The sequence below is a fragment of the Zophobas morio genome, unplaced genomic scaffold (assembly GCF_036711695.1).
Source record: "Zophobas morio isolate AGI-343-1 ecotype UQ-CSIRO unplaced genomic scaffold, CSIRO_AGI_Zmor_V1 ptg000010l, whole genome shotgun sequence".
Classification (NCBI taxonomy): Eukaryota; Metazoa; Arthropoda; class Insecta; order Coleoptera; family Tenebrionidae; genus Zophobas; species Zophobas morio.
In genome coordinates, this window is record NW_026972115.1 from 7492335 (window position 1) to 7512417 (window position 20083).

The following is a 20083-nucleotide window of genomic DNA, read 5'->3' on the forward strand; positions in this document are numbered from 1 at the left end:
AATTTAGGGAATTTTTATGGTGCACTGTTGTCTTCATTCCTATTGGCTGTTGTGTCCTCCCGCGTAAAAGATAGAGTTTGTGGTTCTCAAAAATGAAGATTATTTTCTTCGATTTTGTTTGGTACAGGTGGGTTACAGGGTTTTTAAGGGCCTTTTTTTATTATTAATGAGGTATTTAGGCCCTTTGTAATGACATTGGACGGATACGTTCGACGCAGGATTTTCTTCCAGCAGGGTTGTGAATTTAGGTTACGCAGAGACTGCAAGACATTGAATTAGTCGGATACGGATAACGAATAATGTCAATTGTGAAAAGAAGAGACTTCTGCCATAAGCAAGGTAGGTATCATTTATGTATAATCACACTGTGAATACTTCCATTGGAAGATTTTAAGTTGTGGAGTGTTAAATACTCATAAAGTCCATATATTCAACCCTTTTTAGGTTTTCTGGCAACATTCGTAGTAATACGTACCTACAACTCCAAACATAGTTTCCATGTATCATTTTTTTACAAATTTTTATTTTAAAGTACGAGTATTTTACACAGTATTGTCTTAAATAGTCAACATAATTTACACAACCATAATTTGCTTAACTAGCTTTACATAAAAATTAAATATAACATACAATTTTAGTCTACCTAGAATATGGCTCGAAGAATTAAAATCTCGTGTAGTAGGCTTGCGTCACCCTTGGCCTGTAACTTTCCCTATTGATTGTACTATACTGCCCCTTGAATTCCGCATCAGAGTTCACCAAATGATCTTGTGGATTATTATTATACGAAACAGCCTCATACCTCTGTCTCACAGGCTTAGCTTGATAGTAGTTAGTATTCGCTGCTTCTTCAAGAACATATCTAGGCCTCTGGAAAGTATTGTAGCTGTAATCATTCGCAGAGCTAAATCCAGTCGGGTACCCCCGAACCGGTAAATTAGGCAGTGTGGGGTTGAGAGCATCATTCAGAGTAACATCATACTCGTCTTCTTCTATATCCAAAGGGTCGTGGTCCGGTAGTTTCGGTTTCTGCGTCGTACGTGGACCTGAGTATTCCTTGTTAGGTTTAAAAGTCGGTCTTGGTGGAAGCTGGGGCTTAGCAGGCACGGACTTAATTTCCTCGTGAGTTTCCGTCTGCGGCTGAGCATACTTCTGGCGATGGGGCATCTTTATAATAACTGGAGACGTTTTAAAAATCGGCTTTAACTCCAAGGTTTCGTCCTCTGGTTCTGGGCTTTCTTTATTTTCTGGTTTCTTATCAAGGGCTTTAGCACCTACAGGTTGAAGACCACGGGGCGAGTACGGATTACCTCCTCTGCTTGGCAGGAAAGGTCTTTTAACTATGCGCACTATAGTTTCCGGTCTTATATCTTTGGGAGCGGTTGTAGTAGGCTTCGGGGTTGTCGTTGTTGTAGTTGGCTTGGGTGTCGTCGTCGTAGTAGTGGTCGTCGTGGTGGTCGTAGTGGTCGTGGTAGACGTAGTAGACTTCGATTTTTGTTTTTCTAAAACTGTAGTCTCCGATCTTGAACTTTCTTTACTCACTTCTTCTTCGTAGTCGTCGTAGTAGTCGTCAACAGGAGGCGACTTTTTGTTACTTGGGGTCGCCCTCGGTCTTTCTCGGTGGTGCGAACCATACTTTGGTTTGTACGGTCTTCTGGGTGCTTCTTCTTCGTAACTGTCTTCTCTAGACGACTGCGACGTTCTTTGTCTCGAAGCTGACGAAAGTTGCTTTCTTGTATCCCTTTCTTCTTCGTGTCTGGTTGAGGAGTGTCTCCTGGAATCACTCATCTCCGACTTGCGGTGACTTTTTGCAGGTGGCTCGTCTTCGTAGTCGTCGTAGTACTCTTCATCTTCAGCCACAGGTGTCGCTTTCGTAGACGCAACAGGCTTGTAAGCATATTTACTCGCTTCGCTCTTAGGCACAGGCGGTTTAATCCTAGGAGCCGCTCTCGGCCTATCAAAAATCGAACTACCACTAGTAGGCTTAATCATGGTTTTTTCATCTGAAGGTTTATCACTGTGAGACACTTCTTCTTCTTCGTAGTCGTCTTCAATCGGTCTCCTGGAGCCTCCTTTGGGTCGATTCCTCCTTCTATCGTCTTCTTCGTCGTCGAAGTCATCAACCGGTCGCCTTTTGTGGTACCTGCGATCCCCTCCTCTCTTGTCCGATTTTCTTTCGTCTTCGAACTTATCGTCGTCTTCGAGTTTGTCTTCATCTTCGTACTTCCGTCGGTCCTTGTTCCTCCTTCGATCTCTTCGATCGTCAGATCCTCTCCTGTCGTATGTCTTTCTATTCCTGTCTTCGTCTCGCCTACCAGAACCCCTTCTTTCGTACCTCTCGTCTTCGTACTCTTCGTCATCGTCGTCATACACAGGCCTGGGTCTAGGTCGCGGCCTCTTCCTCCTCCTCTCCACTCTCGGCCTTTCCTCGTAGTAATCCTCATATTCGTCGTCGTACTCGTAGTAGTCGTACTGCGGCCGCCTCCTCCTCAACGGTCGCCGCCTCCCTCCCGGCCTTCGCGGACTGGCGGCCGCCGGTGCCGGCGCTGCCGCCACCGGATGCGGTTGCGCTGGTGGCGTGTGCGTATACACCACCAACGGTTTCACGGTAGTAGTGGAGGCCGCCTGGTACAAAGCGTCGTTCCTGTGCCAGTACTTCTTCGAATTGACGCAGTCCACCTCCGAGACGAAGTGACAAATAAAAGTCTTCTGGTCGAAGGCCGTGTAGTTCGCGCACAAGAAGTCGTACCTGGTTCCGAAAAGGCAGTGATGATACACCTGCAACGAAATGCGACCTTGATCAGTCGATAATCGAATGTTAAACATGGTATAGTTGTGTTGCAACCGTAAAAGACCAGACATTTACTTACATAACTGGATAAAACGAAAGTTTGACATATCGCGTTTCTTAAGTGGGCATGAAATTTGTTAAGTGTGTAACGGTAGCAGAAAAAAAGTGAAAAATGTTGAGTTGCTCCAATGGTATTACTTTGCACAATATTTGATTTGGTTGGGTGTATTATTTTGCGCTTTTATGGAGGTTTCGCAATGATTTATTGGAAGACAACGTAGCGAAATGTCAATCAGGCTGGGTTTTAGGCGGACTGGGTTATTTCGAACCGCATGATACGAATTTGCGAAGCGGGAATTTCTTAATGTCAAGGGCAGATTCCTTGAGGCCGTGTGTTGCAACCGTTCCAAGCAGACATACGTAGATGTGCTCATTTTTCTGCCATCAATATGTAGAACGACCTAGGTTATTAAATAAATATAAATGTGTCTAGGTAAATGAAATCGTTTCTATGAAAAAATATGCACATTTTCATCGTACAAGAATTAAAACAGACAAATTTTCGATGTCTTACTATTTCAGTTAATTTTACACAACCCAACTCTTCCCATTCAAGATTTAGTACTTCCTTTTCATAGCAATACGTGCGTCGAGTCCGAAGTCTTCTCATGCTGTCACCTTAACGCAAATTGCATATTATTTCTCCACAAAGTACAATTTCACGTCAACATTCGCATTGTTCACCCAGAACCCGTGGAAAGTGACATAAAAGTGCCCCACTCAGTTCCGCTTTTGAATAATCGCGATATTTTACCTAACTAATACATACAATTAATCACTCTGATTTGTTCCGGCAGTTGTAGATCATTTCTGGCCATAAATTGCACAAACCAAATCCAAGTATGGCGAATATGCGGCAATGCGCACTCGTTGCATCAAATTTTACCAAAAAACACCTGGAAACATAACGCCTCCGTTTCCGGAATCCGAATCTAGCTCTCCATCAGCTAAAGCTTTTATCTCTAGTGCTTGAAATATTCGAATCGGAACATAAAATTAGCGTCGCCTCATTTCCATAAGTATACTTTACAGCTCGCTTATGTTAATTTGTTTTGTTGGACACAGGTTAAATTGAAATGTCAAAATCGCTCGCCGTTGTTCTGCGTAACAGGTTTAAGTAACCAGTCACGTCGTTTCCAAATTAAAATTCCGAACGAAGGTAATCGTTTTATGGTATGAGTGTTTTTGATGCGGTTTCCGCTATTTTAGCATGCTCCTATCGCACAGATAGCCTCCTACACCGTGTATTACACGCCTAACTTAATTGTGACAAGGCATTCGCATGCACGTCGGACTATCTCGGCGCTTTGTCAATTTTATGTAGAAATTTCCATTTATCGCTCGTTTATTTTGTAAAGAACAAAAAGCGACGCGGTGCTCGACTGTAACTTACCATAACAATTTCACTGTCGGAGTGAAAGTGAATTATAATCGAACGATAAAACTCGCAAGGTCGATTTTAGTGACAATTGTGGTTCAGTTACCTCGAGATTTTTATCAAAGGCGTTTTAACGAAGCGTTGGCGAGATACGATCTGACCGGAGCGAGGCGCCGATTTCGTAACGCTGGATTTGCTGGAAAATTGCAACAAGGCCTTCGGAATCTTCAACCTTAGCATATATTAGAAAGCAGGTGTAAAAATGCCGCATTTTTGAGGGGAGCAAGCGTGTCGCATAATAAGAGGAGCAGTGCATGGTTATTTATCGCGGCGGACGAGCTTTACAGTTATGGTGCAATGAAGTACAGTTTTAGAGCCGAGATTTTAACAAATTTTTCACGTTTTAGAGTTGCCTGAGCGTGTTTGCAAAGCTACAGCATTTTCTGAGAATCGACAGCAACAAAATATTGCTATAGTTATTTCGATCACGATCCTGACGGATAAATTATTTTCATTCATTTCAATTTTCGTTTTCCAAAATTCCAGACTTCGAAATTTAAAAGATTTTTACTTCAAAATTTAATATCGGACCTTGGTGTTAAATTGTGGATGATCTAACGCTAATTACAAATCCGAAATCGCCTTCACGACGTCTATTAAAATAAAAGTGCCCAGAATTTTCAAAAATTTTCCAAAAAAAAAAATGGTTAAAATTGGTTCAAACGACTGAAAATTGATGTCAATTTGTAGATAATTTTCCACCAGTTACAAATCCGAAATCACTTTCACGACATCTGTCGAAATAAAGGTAAAATATGATTCCAAAATTTTCAAAATGTTTCCAAAAAAATGGTTAAAATAGGATCAATCGACAGAAAATTGGTGTCAAATTGTGAATAATTTTCCGCCAGTCACGAATCTGAAATCGGTATTACGATATCTGTTCCAATAAACTCGGAAAGTGAATTCAAAATTTCCAAAAATTTTCCAAAAAAGTGGCTAAAATGAATGGGTTCAATCGAGTGAAAATTGGTGTCAAATTGTATACAATGTTACGCGAGTTACAAATCTGAAACCGCCGTCACGAGATCTGTCCCAAGAAATACGAAAAGTGAATTCAAAATTTCCAAAAATTTTCCCAAAAAATGGCTAAAATGAATTCAATCAACCGAAAATTGGTATCAATTTGTAGATAATCTTCCGCCAGTTACAGATCCGAAGTCGCCTTCACGACATCTGTCAAAATAAAGGCAAAATATGATGTCAAAATTTTCAAAAATTTTTCAAAAAATGGTTAAAATCGGATCAATCGACCGAAAATTCGTGTCAAATTGTAGATAATCAGGTGCAAATCTGAAATCGCCATTACAATATCTGTTTCAATAAACACGAAAAGTGAAAAATTCGGAAACTAAACAACCGAAAAATTGAAACATAGAAATCTGGATAAACCGAAAAATTGAGAAATTGGAAAATCAAAAATTTTAGAGATGTCTGCGGATGCGAATTACACTAAGTGGGGGTTAACGTGGAGTTAGACTTTAGTTCATTCCTTTAAAAACTTCAAAAATCGAAAAATTGAAAAACCGGAAAGTCGAAAGATTTTTAATCGAAATTTCAAAAAATTGAAAAACTTAAAATTTAAAAATTCGAAAAATTTTAAAAGTCGAAATTCTAAAAATTGAGAAATTAAAACAAAAAATCGAAATATTGAAAAACCCAAAGAAAAACTGAAGAATAGATGACTTGAAATGTCCCAAAACTGAAACAGCGAAATTTTCAATTTTTCGAAAAATAGAAAAACGAAAAATTTTAAAAATCAAAAGCCTTGAAAATCGAAAACTGAAGAATTGATAAACTGAAAAACCGATAGATCTAGAAGTAGAAACATCAAAAAGTCGACAAATTGAGATTTGAGAAAACCAAAACATCAAAATTTTTTCCCAAAAATGGAAAAATTTTAAAATCGAAAACTCAGAAACACAAAAAATAAGAAAATCGAAAAATTGAAAAACCAAAATACATTTTCAAAAATCGAGAAATCCCAAAACTCAAATATCGAAAATTCAAAGACCAAAAAATTGGAAATTCAAAAATTTTAAAAATCGAAAAATTGAAAAGTCGAAAAATACAAAAAAATAATCGAGTTCTATAATATACCTGACATTTGTGAGGAACACTTGCGTAGAACCCATCATGCAGCCCGTCACACTTGAAGTCTATATCTTCGGGCACCCTCTCGTAGAAGGGGTATTCGGACAGGTTATAACCGTTGAGTTCTTTGGGCAAGTTGGGGTCCCATATGTAGTCCAGTTGGGGGATTCCCGTGAGGGTCGGTTTGGTCACGTTGGAGGCTTCAGTGCTCGCTTCTGTTGCAGTCTGGAAAGATAAATCTCGGTAATAAATAATCCGAAGGTCAGCAGAAACCTGCTTTAGAGCATAATCGCATGAAACGCGTGTATGCCTCCAATAAAACGCACCCGAGACGATATGTAAAGCCAAGAATAATAGAAAGTCCGCCATGTAGACCGCAACGAAATTCTTTTATAATTATTATTAAAAGGATAAACGCAGACCTTAACGGCAGCGTTAATGAGTTCGTTCCGAATTTAATTATAATTTTGAATTTAATGGTCAATTTCGACATTTGGCGTGGCGTATTAGTGTAGTTTGTCTTCGGCAAGGACGACAAGATTACTTGAAAATACAGTCTTAGAAAAAAATCCTTATGTAACGACTGTTAAATGTCTAAAATAAAACACTCATTTTATGGTCGCTGCGCCACGATAGTAATTAACAAAGAAATTTGAGTATTTACTGTCGTTTTTCCATGCTTGCTTTTTTAATTGTCATTATCTGCGAGTGGTTTTGTTTTGGTATTTCACTTGTGGCTAAATGAAAGTGAAATGAAAAACCTTGAATTTATAGTACCATGGAGAGTAGATTATTTTAATGGGTTCTAAACGTTCATGTAGGTGCGTTTGTGATGGAATTTAGAAAAAAATCAACGTTTTTATTGAGTTACACGTGAGGTTTACACTCTCAGTTCTTCGTCGACACTGATATATTCATTTTCCTCTCTTATAAAATCCAAGTTCATGGGAGGCGGGTCACAAGCTTCCTGGTAGTACTTCAACTCTTCCGAAACCTTCCACTTTTCGCCGAAAATTTTCTTCGCAAGTTTGTACACGTCCATGAATTTGGTGGGTTTACAAGGATTCGAATTTGGTGGTAACATTTCAGACTTTAAATTTGTGTTGAAAACTAATTAAATGATGTCAAAATTTGACACGGGTCGAGTCGAGTTGATCTGTCGAACAATAATTCTCTTTCTGTATTGTGACATCTCGCAGATTTATCCTCGTGGATTAAAAAGCTTCGGCACGGAATATTCCGGAGACAGCTAATTAATTTTGTGAATAAAGAACGGCGTGGGTTCTTCCTCCATTGTGTGAGAGGAAAAAACGCATTTCCGTATTATTCATGGGTTTCGCGTTGCCAATATGCAAATGCGAATTGTTTTGGGGAAATGAATTTTTTATTTTATAATCATTAGATAATAATAAGTTCTCAAAATACAATGGGCTGTTGAATGGTTTATTATGAATTTTAAGTGTTTGACTTTCTTTTATAATTTATGGGGGTGGATGGGAAAGTGAAGAAACTGGTTCTGTTGTTTCTCTATAATGGTTGCTTTTATTTTTAATATGTGTTTTGATAAAATGTAAATTTTTAAGTTATCTCGCTTATTAAGTGTTTGGGAATTGATTTAAATGAAATGTTTATGGTTCGGCTGAAAGCTTTAAATCGTTTTTAATGGTGTATTCTAGATTTTTAGAAACCTATTATGCACCGAAAGTCCCAAAATGTAAGTTTCACACGTTTGTTTAGCTCTTATTTCGCTTTAAACTTAAAGCACTCCAGGTAGTCTGAAAATCGTGTGTCACATGAGCATAGTATAATCAATCAGTGGTCAGTTTTCAATACAAATATGACGAAACTGCAAATATTTAAAGAGTTTTCATCGCTAAAAATGGTTGTTTATAAATTTCGCGAAAACGTTTCTATTCCGCTGCGTAAAAGTTGTCTGCATAATAAATTTAAAACCGGAGATCCAGATGATTTTAATTATTGACAGGCGCTGCAAACATCATTTTCACTTTAATTCGTTTAGCATTGTAAACCTCAAAACATAATGCAATTCAATGAGCTGTTTAAAGAGAAAACCCATCTTCAAGTCGCCTCGCAAGGCTATTGACAATATTAATAGATGTCGAAACCGAACACACTTAATTACATTCGACACTCAAGGTGTTTTTACATTTCGTCGCACTTTTTTGGTTTTCAGCAAGCAATTTACCAAACCGCTTTCAGCACTGATGTCATTGCCGTTGCCGTATTTACAAAACTTCTTTCGTTCCCCGCAACTATAAATAACGACTTATATCTTTTTAACCTACAAGAAAGTCGTTTGATTAATTTATTTTTCTGACATTTATGCGCCTCTCTTCCTTAGAGCTGTGATTTAATACACAAGTCCTAATGCCAAGGTTTCGATTTTTTCAAAATCGGAATTTATACTTTCCACTGACCTCATCTGACGAAGATTCGGACGACGAGGCTTCCGTGGTGGTCGTCGTCGTCGTGGATTTGCCGAAAATCAGCGCCGTCGCCCTGATTCCATAGACGTCTTGCAGACTCAACCAAAGAACACCTAGCGAGAAAAAGATCATTAGCGGGAAAAATGTACGAGAATGTGGGTGAAGGTCGAGATTATGGGTTCTTGGAAAGAAGAAAACGCGGTTTTTTGACTCCTGAAACCGTAAATGTGACTTTCTTAGTCTGTTTTAGAATGGTAAGTAGCAGGTCGGAGCACGATCCCAGTAAAAGTAAAGTGGACAGAGTACACGTCGAACAAAATGGAAAGTCCGTTTACCAGAAAATTTAATATTATGAGTTTTTAAAAATGAAGCTGAATATACAGTGTGTCCCACATACCTGCCGACAGTAGTATCCAGATCCCAGGCGGCCTTTTCATCCTCCTGAAACAACACAAACGATATTAAAGCCTTGCTCAACGCTCTCGAGTTGATTAATTCTGTATGTAATAGCCGCATTATGCAATTATCCAGCGTTTAATTCATGAATTAATAATAAATCTTTAGAAATCCTCAAAATGGGTTTCATCTTCACGAAGATCGTGAACTTCGCAATTATTCGCATCGTTACTAGTCCATTACTTAAATACCAGAATATTTTCAGCTTGATATCAAGGAGTGGTGAACGACAGGATTTGTGCGGAGGTTGTTAACGTGTAAATTACGTTTCGCTGAAAAAATTAAGGTTATTAAATCTGGACCATGCACGAGATTAAGTGCATAAAGTCGGCGTTAACAGTGAAAGGGAAAATCTCGCTTTTAAGGCGCCATTAACGCATTCACAAATTGGAATTATTTAATTAAAGAAGCTAGGATTTAATTTGAGGAACGTAACGGTCGGCTTGACTTTTTTATTGAAATATTTTACTGGCAGACTGACAACTTATTTGAATAATGGGGACTAGAAACGGTTGTTTTATTATTCAAGAGGGGCACCGCTATAAAGTTTTGGAGACGTTCAAGGGTTTGTACAAAAATGTTGCACATACTCGAGTGCTAAAATGCATTATTGCACAAGCTGGCCCCGACCTATTAAAAAAGTAAATGCAGAATAGAAGATGGTCGGTCACGTTTAACTTTTACTAATGTCAGACTGGTTCTTCTTTCTGTCACCTTTTTGAGATTACTAGCGATCATTTTCCAGCGGGACAAGGAAAACGTGAATTCTTAATTTGTTTATATCACAATAAAGTTTTGCAATGAATTAAGCACGTTTTGGCAAATTATGTAAACTGTTTGTAGAAATTTTTTCGTGTTTGAATATGCATAAAAAACCTGAGTGTGCATATTGTAGGTAATAAATAATTTGTTGTAACTCGTATGCATAAATATCTCTCATTACGTGACAGCCCAAAACAAATATTTTTTGTACATTGTTTTAGCTGGCACCGTTATGAAATAATTTTAGTTGACATAATTCGCAGGAACCGTTACAAATATCTGTCCGATTTATTGCGTAATGTATTAATTATAATTCGTTTTGGTAGTTTTTCTTTAAAATCGAAGCAGATATAATCAACGTTTTCTTGTATAACAGCGCAGGTAGTTATTTTTAGGTGTTATTCAGCTGTAGGTGTTCCAACGGATTCAAACCCACGGTTTGCCTTTTTTGAAGTTTGTAGATAATCCGGGATGATATTAAAATTTAATACCGTTTAAAATGTTTTCCTGTTATTCGAAATGAGACATTATATTGTTGTGACCCAGAGCTAAGAGTACATTAACACACTCCTAAGAACACGTACGAATTATATATTATACGGTAATTCCATTACGTGTTTCGACATTTGTTACTTCACTCTGACAAAAAACACCTGCTTATTATTTAAAGGATGCAGTAACAAGGCATAAAATTACTTTATAATTTGTTTGTAAAAATTCACAAAAATAAATCCACTATCTAGACTTGTACTTTTATATCTTCAACTTGTCTCATTTGGTTAATTAATGACAATAACGGAATTAACTGTTGTTTTAGAACAAACCCAAAACCCCCGCAAGCGACGTCTTTCCTCAAACCTTTGCAATTTAGGCGTCAATCTGCCACCTTCCCGGTTCAACAGTTTTGAAATGGTTGTCGGAACTGTAGATTCACGTTCCGGAGGCTATTTTTTTGAACATTCCTCACAGACAAATATGCATTTGGAATATTTAAACTTTCTTTTGCTGCACTCAGAACCGAACGTGTGACTATTACCTAGTTCAAATGTGAACACGAGTTTGTGTATATTATTTATAAATTTTTGATTTAGCACGACTTACATAACTTGAGGAAAAAAATCTATTTATTGAACATATTTTCATAACTGCCGCAGGATATACTTTGTTTATAAGTTAAAAAGTAATTTATGTTATGTTGATTGTAATTTATTAAACATGTCTGAATTGTTTTTGCTTGAATATCACATTTTGCTTTTTTTAGACAGCTTTATCATTTCCACTACCAATTTTTTCTAAATGGTGGAGCTATTATTAGTCATGTGTGAAGGATCGTTGTATAATTTAATAAATGTATATATTTAAAAAATAATAGCAAATTTGTATGTCAAAGTCAAATTCACACTCACTGGTGTTTAATTAGAGTTAATTTTTATTTCCCAAACGTAAACTATGGAAGTACTATATAGATTTTTGTTTTTTGGAAGTTTCATAGCACCTAACTTGAATATGAAAAAAGTAGCCCCCCCCCCCCATTTGTTTTGACAAAACCCACCCAACAGTAGCAAACATTTTTCTCACTAGGTCAACGCCATCAATAAATCTTGATTCTTCCGAACAAAGAAAGGTTAGCCAGATGACCTCAAGGCCCTAGGCGATTGGAAATTTGTCTAACGAATTAAAAATCCCTTAGCTTTCTCGGTAGCAACTTAGACTTCAAAATTTTTGAAACCGAAAATTAGTACACAAAAATATTAGATAAGCTTAGAAAAGTCCTCCACAGACTATAAAAAAAAAGGATTCAGGATTCTTTTGTACGGCAGACCAGTAATTAACCTTTCTGGGACTTTATATAACCATAACACTTGTGATTCGTGACCTATAAAGCATCCACAAAAACACATCGTGCAATTTATCTAAGATCTGTGCCTCATTACGGGCTAATTTACATAAACCAAGAATATCACAAGTGCGTGGTTTGCGCAAGGATTTTTTCATCAATCCGGCGACTTTCTTGTGCATATAATAATCACACGATGCGAATAATTATCCCTTCTATATTTCCTTATTTATTTCTTTCGTTATATAAAGAGCGCAACCAGAACGAAGATTTTCACTGTTTTCATACGCACTAGAAAACTAAAGTAAGCGTGGATGACTCTCAATGAGCTATGCAATTTAGCACAAGTTGGTAATAACGCAAAATTGAAACCAAGCAATTTCTCATTACGTGCATTTAAATATTAAATTAACACACCTCGTGCTAAATCATAAACTATCACGTCGCCCGGAGGAAGAACATCCTTGTAACGGATGTTTTGAAAATGTCAACGAAAAGATTCTTCTGACATTTGAAGATACAAAGCAACTTCTGATAATTTTTTTTTTTCAAAAAGCTCTAACCCAAATACTTCCTCCATAGGTGAGATACGTGATGATTCACAATTTCTAGCCCACAGTCAAAGTAGACAATCCATCATCACGTTACGTAAGCGTCGTACGCTCATACTATTATTTATTTTAGGTGTTAGCCCGATTTGTGCACCGATTTACCGGTGGCAATGAAGTAATAAACAACTTTTACTTTCTGTGCTAGGAGAGGGCCGTTTTTATTTGCCGGTGTACGTGTTTTGGGACAAGTTGCGACACTGGCAAAGTAGAAAAGTTGGAGCGGATGGGAGGCGACGAAGACAGTGTATTGTTTGAGGTAGGAATGCAAGTGGACCAAGTGATGGGTGTTTTCTCCGTCGAGAAACTGGTCAATGGGTGCAATTATTGATTTACATAAGCCGATTTATGTACGAAAAAGCATTAATTGCGTGCAATGAACTTGTTATTTCATTTCCTCACAACGTTTCCGTTAGGACGCCTTTTATGGTCTGGGTATTGTTGGGTGGTTTCGAAACGCGGTGGCAGTGAATATTAATGCAGTTGTGGCATTGGAGGTGCAGTATCGAACCTACTTAGAAGACTGTATAAATTAATTTGGAGTGGTGTCGTGGGTAAATGCGACCCAAAAATTACAAGTTTTATCGAGTTGTCGTTGACATAAATCACGAATATCAGCAGCTTTAATGCAGAGCTTTGAGGAGGACAGGTTTTTCAAACCGAAAATGTTTCTATAGCAAACACTAAAATATGTGGTTACTAAAAAGACTAAAAAAGATTAAATCAAGTTTGTTTTTTATAAAAGACACTTTACGAATAAAAAGACTAAAAGAGTTATGGCTTCATAAATTAGATAGAGAATTGCAAAAACAAGGCATGAACTCGTCGGAATTTGATCCGTGCGTTTACCTAGCAGGTGAAGAAGATGTTGCTGTAGTTGATGTCATAGTTGTCGCGCCGAAGAATTTAACATTGGTAAAACGACTTAAAGCAAAACAAAAAGGTGGAAATATCCCAAGCAGGATACCCCCAAAAATATTTCTGAGCATAATTAAACATTTCGGGATTATAACGAACAAAAGTGACTTTTATGTGATTTTTTTTATTGTTGTAAAATAAAACCGTGACAAAAAGTCTTAGGAGCGCCTGCTAATGTTTTATTTGTGGAAAAATTAAAATCAATCTAATGTTTAATTCTTGGAAGAAGTTGAAAGAATCTCGGACACTGCTGGTGTTTTATTTTTGGACGAAGCTAAAAGAATCTCGGAAACTTTGGTGTTTATTTTTAAAAATTCAAAGAATCCTAAGAACCTTCCGTGGTTTATTTTTTAAAAAAGTTTAAGTAATTTCAGAATTGGTACTTTACTTTTAGAAGAAGTTGATACAATCGAAACTCGAAGACACCTGACGTTCTATTTTTGAAAGAAGCTGAAGGAATCTCGGGATCCTTGGTATTTCATTTTTAAAAGATGTTGAAAGAATTTCAGAAGCCTAAGTGCTTTATTTTGAAAGAAGTTGATTCTTGGGAGCCTCTGGTGTTTTATTTTTTGAAAGAAGCTGATAAATCTTGAATGATTAAAATATTTTCTCAAATCAAATATGTTTAGATAAAGTCTTTATGGACACAGAAGCCAGCAATCTCGGTCGGAATACCATACCACCTTATAATTCAAATAAAATACGAATGAATAAAATTCATCTAAATACTTTACACCTAACTTAACCTCGACATTTGTACGAAACCGTTGTAGATGTTGTTAGCACGAAATTTTAATTTTCAACATTTAAGAAAGCTCGCTATAAATAAAAATCAGGTTCCAGTGCGATGTTTGCGACTGCACATTACCACTCATTTAAATTCGTTTCATAAACCCAAACTTTCAGTTTCTTGCGTTTTAATAACGCTTTTCTAGAACAACAAACCCGAACAAGAGCAGCTCCGTTTTTCACTTATCACAAAAAAAGCGATTGCCACACTCGCTCATGTGAACTATTCTCCCGTCATGTTACCCGTGATTGTTACAAGTACTTACAGTAATAATAGTAATTACAACCGAAACATAACAAGCCGCAACCACAACTTTCCACAAATTTCATCGTCACGTCAACACAACTCTTAATTTATTCAAATTTCGTTAATTGGCCCGATCCAAATTAATACATTTATTTACTATCGACAAATTTCGATGAATAAACAATACATTAGTGACCCAGTTCGCACTTCTCACGTTCGAAACCCTCATTACCTTGATACAGAAATTTTACAAAACCTCTTATGATCTTAAGACACGCCACTGAATTTCACCGATCTCGTTCAGCTGGAAATGTACATCGCTCAAAAATTTTGTTTCACTTTTCGGTACTTGTGCGAATATTTACAAGAGCGTTGCTCCCACATTCTAAGTAATAACTAATAACATTCAACTTGAACGATTTAATGTAAATGTAATCGGCGAAAATTTGCTAAATTAATTTAGATACACGATGACGTGCACTGACGTCACTCGTGTTCCAGACGATCGTGAAATCGCCACAATTAAATCAATTAAGGCTATTTTTGCTCTATTCCAGTAACCTTCAAACTTTCTTGCTATTCGTTAATTGTCGCTGGATTATACCTACAATCAACACGCGAAGAAATAGAGCAGAAATCGCCGTTTTGATCGCCGCTTAAATAATTTAGCTTTTGTATGAGTATTGTTTTCGTGGTTGTATCCTTGACTATCGTGAGACAATTAAGAAGTTTGTTGAGATTGAGATCTGTCAGGTATGCGATAAGTGTTTAAAGCCGCCACTTTCCAAAGTCGTATTTTTATGAAAGCGTACATTTTGAGCTTGAGATTGAATAAATAGAATAAGGTGATATTATGCAACAATTATTGATTTATGCGGTTGACTTATGTAAGGTTTTTTATGAGTAATTACAAAAAGCGCTTTGCATTAATTACTGCAAGCACTGTACGTTCTAGGAAGGATTGCATTAAAATTTTTCATTTTATAATAAGGAAGCTTGAAATTGCCATTCGTTGGTGTCATTCAGGGATCGGTTCGAGAGCAGTTACTTTTCACACTTTTCGTCAACGATTTGTCTTACCAAATCAGTTGTTTCTTTGTGTTTCAAAGGATTGTAGCTACTTCGTGTAATTTATTGTCTGACCCAGCGCGATACCACGAAAAACCGAATCTAAATGGCCATACAAGCAAACGACGACTCTTAATCTGCATAAATCCATTCGTTCCATGCATCACCGGTTGAACGAACATTTCCAGAAATTCGCCTCTTCGATAAACCGGCTTGTTGATGGTGTTATTCACGTCTGTGGGAACATCTCGCTAATTTTAGAAAAGTCATTAAAGAAACGGAACCTTGTCCAAAGAATTAATCACGAGTTCCAAGAACAGAAAAATTAGCACCTATTATGCAAATGGCGGTAATTATAATTTCTTCTCGAGATAGCACACAAGGCAAAATAGGCATTGTTGAAATTTTTACCACCGCTCTAAGTTGGTCAAGTTCCACCGCAGTCGAAATTTGAACACTCATTTCCTCCGTATAGAATTCGCGCACAACATCCTCTGGGAGATCCACTAAAGCGTCAAATCCGTATTGTCTTCGGGCCACATCATGCAAAGACGATAATAAAAAGCTAAACTAATTTCCTATAGCATTAACTTTCCGGTTTACTTACAAAGGTAACACACTTCGCCTTACGTAACAATTCACGCTTTATTGCATAAAGAAATCGCTAATTTTTGCCAAATACGAAAAGCGGCGTTAACTGCCGCTAATACCGCTATTATTACCTTTCCATTTGACTTGCAGTTCACACATTGTCGGCCAAGAAATTCTGGCTTATCTAAGATCGAGTCGCAACGGCAAAGGCACCTGTTGTGCTTGTGCTCGGAATATGAAAAGCAGAAAGGAGTGGCTGCAAGCGAATTTTTAAGTTTGTTCGACGCGAAGTGAAGGTGATCGGCTTTTTAATAGCGGTAGTCGCGTTTCGTACCATTTTCCACATGGGTAAAGCCGTTCGCCAACGCCCTCTAAAGACCATAATGTTGCCACAGATGAGGAAGTGGATTTTTGTTGTCTGTCCATGGTTTGGTATTGTTTACCGAAAGATAAAGAATGGTCGCCTTCACGTGTACAGGGGGGTATTGAAAGTGGCATTCCACAGTTGTTGTTAATTATGAAAAAAAAGCGGTTTTGGAACAGCCACTTGCAACAAAGCAATGGCTGGTTTGGTGGCAATAAACGTTGGTTTTGCATCTCGAAGTGATCTTATTCGAATTATTCTGTCAAAGATTAACAAATTTTATAGAATTGGTAGAAAATTCCAAAGAATTCTGTAACTTCATATAAATTGTAGCAATCGTGTTGTTAGGATTCCAAAAATTGAAAATTCAAAAAAAAAATCTCCAAACTTTAAACAATGATAGTTCTGCCAAAGGAGAACAATGAAACGAAAAATGTTGCATCAATTTCTCCAGAAAAATTGTTACACAACTCAAAAGATTCCAGTACAGCTAACACTAATTATAATTATAAACATATTCCAACAAAATCTCAAAATTCCAAACAATTCGCCTCACAATTCTCTCAAGGGAAGTGAAAATAAAAACATAGCAGTAGTTGCGGATATCTAATAAGAATTATAACGAATTTGAGAGAATTCTGATGATTTCCAAAAAAGTAAAAAATACCCAAATTAATTTCAATTATCCCATGGTAGAATTCCAAAAAATCATTAAGTACATACAGGGTGAGTCACTAAGCACGCATTCCCCGATATGTCATTATTTATTAAAAATAGAAAAATATGCAAAAACCAAAATTGTACGATTCTTTGAGGACTATACATTTTTAATGAATCACCCTATATATATTTTTAGATATTTGTACTGATCTCTTCTTAGGCTTTACAATTACAGTGTAGTAAAATTCTGATGTGACGTTGCACGTTATTCCAATTTTGTTGAAATTTTTTAGCAATTGAAAATTGTAATGTTTTAGAATTTTTTATAAACACTCCATATATAAAAATTTGATTTAATTGGTACACGTATCTTTATTTATCCCTCTACAAAATACTGTAACACAGGTTTTACAAATAACTCTATTGCGATTATTTTTGTGAATCTTTATATTTGCCTAAAAAATTTAAGAAAATTGGAATAACGTGGTAACGTCGCATCGTAATTTCAAAAATAAACAGTGGTTATAAAGCTTACGAAGAAGTTAATGAGAATATGTAAAAATATATAGGGTGTTTCATTTAAACTTTGTGTGCTTTTTGACTTTTTTCTCTCTCTCTCTCTCTGAATGAGTGAGATATCGTGGACCGCACACTTAGTGACTCACCCTGTATATAAAGTTTAAAAAAATTTGTATGCTTAGTATAATTTCAATTCCACTTCCAAATTAATCTTAAATGCTTCCAGAACTACATTAATTTAAGTGAATTCAAAATAATTCTAATTTCACCCCAAAATTCCGACCTAGTCGAGTAATAATTCTCGCAAATTACAAAATACATTAGAATTACAGCGAATTTCAAAGAATTCTGGCCAATTTCAAAAAGATGCATTTGAGATAAAAAATAAAACCAAAAAAACTCGTTTTCAAAAATATTTTCTCCAACAACCCCATACGAAAATTGGAAGCTTCACTTTCCAGCACTTGGATCGCTTATCCGTTGCCATGGCAACTACCTGACGTCATCAAACACTTGTAGATTATGCCAAACGATCAGATAGGAGCTTGGTATTAATGAATTCTAAACAAAATGCAAATGAAGTACATGATCAACAGCTCAGATACTTTTAAAAGCTCATATTTCTCTCAAATTGACCGATAAACTACGTAGCAACGTTTCTCCGTCGCGTCAGTTTTGGGAATTGGCGGCGAAAATCGCTTTTTGAAAATGTCCCCAAGGAAGTGTAGGAATAGGAATTTTTGAGAGCGTGGTGAAACCGCCGAATAAAGCAAGCAAAAATTAAGAATTCCTCCGATTTAAATTGCCAATTACTTTTTATGATTACCACCGAGCGGTGAAAAGAGACTGCTGCCAAGAAAAATAATTAAAAAAATCCGATGTCATCGCCCGGCGATTGTCCTTCTCGTCGTTGAGGTTTCAGCAAGAATTCGAAAATACGGAACTGGAGGTGACATTGAGGACTGCCTTGATTAAAATAAAAAAAAGTCTCACGAATTCGCTTTCGGGTGGAATTTGAAATGAAGCGTCGCGGTTTGGTTTTATTTATGGCTTTTGTCTCGGCGTGTCGCAAAAATGCTCGCACCTATACAGGTGTGTTGTTAAAAAAATGCATAAATTAAAGCACGGAACGGAGTAATGAATGACAATTGCGAGAGAAAGGAAAATCGGTTTACGGCGATGCATTTAATCGGCGGACTCACGTTTAGCGATCACATCTGTTAGATCTACAATAATTGTGATTTTAATTACTGGCTTAATATTCAGCGAAAGTTGACAAATAAATGTGGAACTTTGACTTTTACGCAAATGTCAGCCGCTCTCGACACTTATTCTTTTCGTATATTGCGGGATTTTTGCACGTTCTAACGCAATTGTGAAACCATTGCGCGCTCCGAAGTGGCTTAATTATGCGACTTACCCGCGTTTAACTAGAACAACTGTTTTCCAATTAATTAATCTGAAAATTTAACGCATTTCACTGCACATTTATCACTCGTTACGGCTGGCCAGCGTCCCTTGCAAAATCCACCAAGTAGGTCACAAGTAGATGACCATAAAGTCTCTAGCACACCGAACTCCGATTTTCGTTTCACTGCAAACAACCCAGCGCCTGCTTCCTCAAGAAGTGGCAGACCGACAGCATCGAGAACGGCAGGATCGCGAACACGCCGATTTTCAGCAGTTTCAGGCCGATAATCGAGAAAAGGCAGATTTTTCGGTAGCTCTGACAAGGGTAAACCATTACCGTCGTCGACGACAGTGCTCTTCGGATCTCACCTGACCGCAGCAATCCAACTGAACTGACTAGAGGTGAAGACGGATTTTCAGTTCTTGGGCTAGTGGCTACTCGGTCGCGACGATGCGGTCTGGGACTTTCTACGCGGACGGCGGCGGTGTGGACCCGATTTGCCGCTGCCTTGAGAGCGTGGTGCCAAGTTCTACTTTCTAAGGTGGGATATGACGGACGGTGCTGTCTCTTTTTAGCCTAATGAGAGGGCCCTGTGTGTTTAATTGGCGTGTGCGCACTGAGCGATTTATGTAATGTTGCCCTGTAACTGTTACGTGTGCGGACCTTAATTAGCCCTTGACTTAATGAAGTTGGATAATTATGCTATATGGTTTCACAAGTCGCACATTTGGGTTTGATTGGACACTGTGTATAGCTGCTTCGGGTTGTTGTTGTTTATCTGGGAAGTCCACACATTTTTAATGACTAAAAAAAAAACAATATATTGTCCATAAAAAGTGAAAAACCTATATGTTTCCCACTATTGTTGTTTAATAAGTACAAAAGTAGAAAATCATTTTTAATACAGGGTGTGTTAGATCAGAATAGTATTCTCTGAACAGACACATATTTGTGGGATTTTTTTTAATGTTGAAAGCAAATGAAGGAAAACCTGTTTGGAGTAGAATAATGATCATTCTAAAA

General features: G+C 37.2%; 1 protein-coding gene across 2 annotated transcripts; it reads right to left on the reverse strand.

The window, feature by feature from the left end:
* Positions 1-503: 503 nt before the first annotated feature.
* LOC135126361 (serine/arginine repetitive matrix protein 1-like) lies at positions 504-19523 on the reverse strand. 2 transcript variants are annotated; one of them, XM_064052358.1, is made up of 5 exons: positions 19070-19523; positions 9228-9271; positions 8822-8943; positions 6390-6608; positions 504-2778 (listed from the first exon to the last, which is right to left on the reverse strand). In XM_064052358.1, the coding sequence occupies exons 2-5, from the start codon at positions 9265-9267 to the stop codon at positions 664-666; spliced, it is 2496 nt and encodes an 831-aa protein (XP_063908428.1). In that variant the 5' UTR covers positions 9268-9271; positions 19070-19523; the 3' UTR covers positions 504-663. The 2 variants fall into 2 exon arrangements, with proteins under 2 accessions (XP_063908428.1, XP_063908429.1); XM_064052359.1 differs by having other exon boundaries at positions 19429-19516.
* Between the last annotated feature and the right edge of the window lie 560 nt (positions 19524-20083).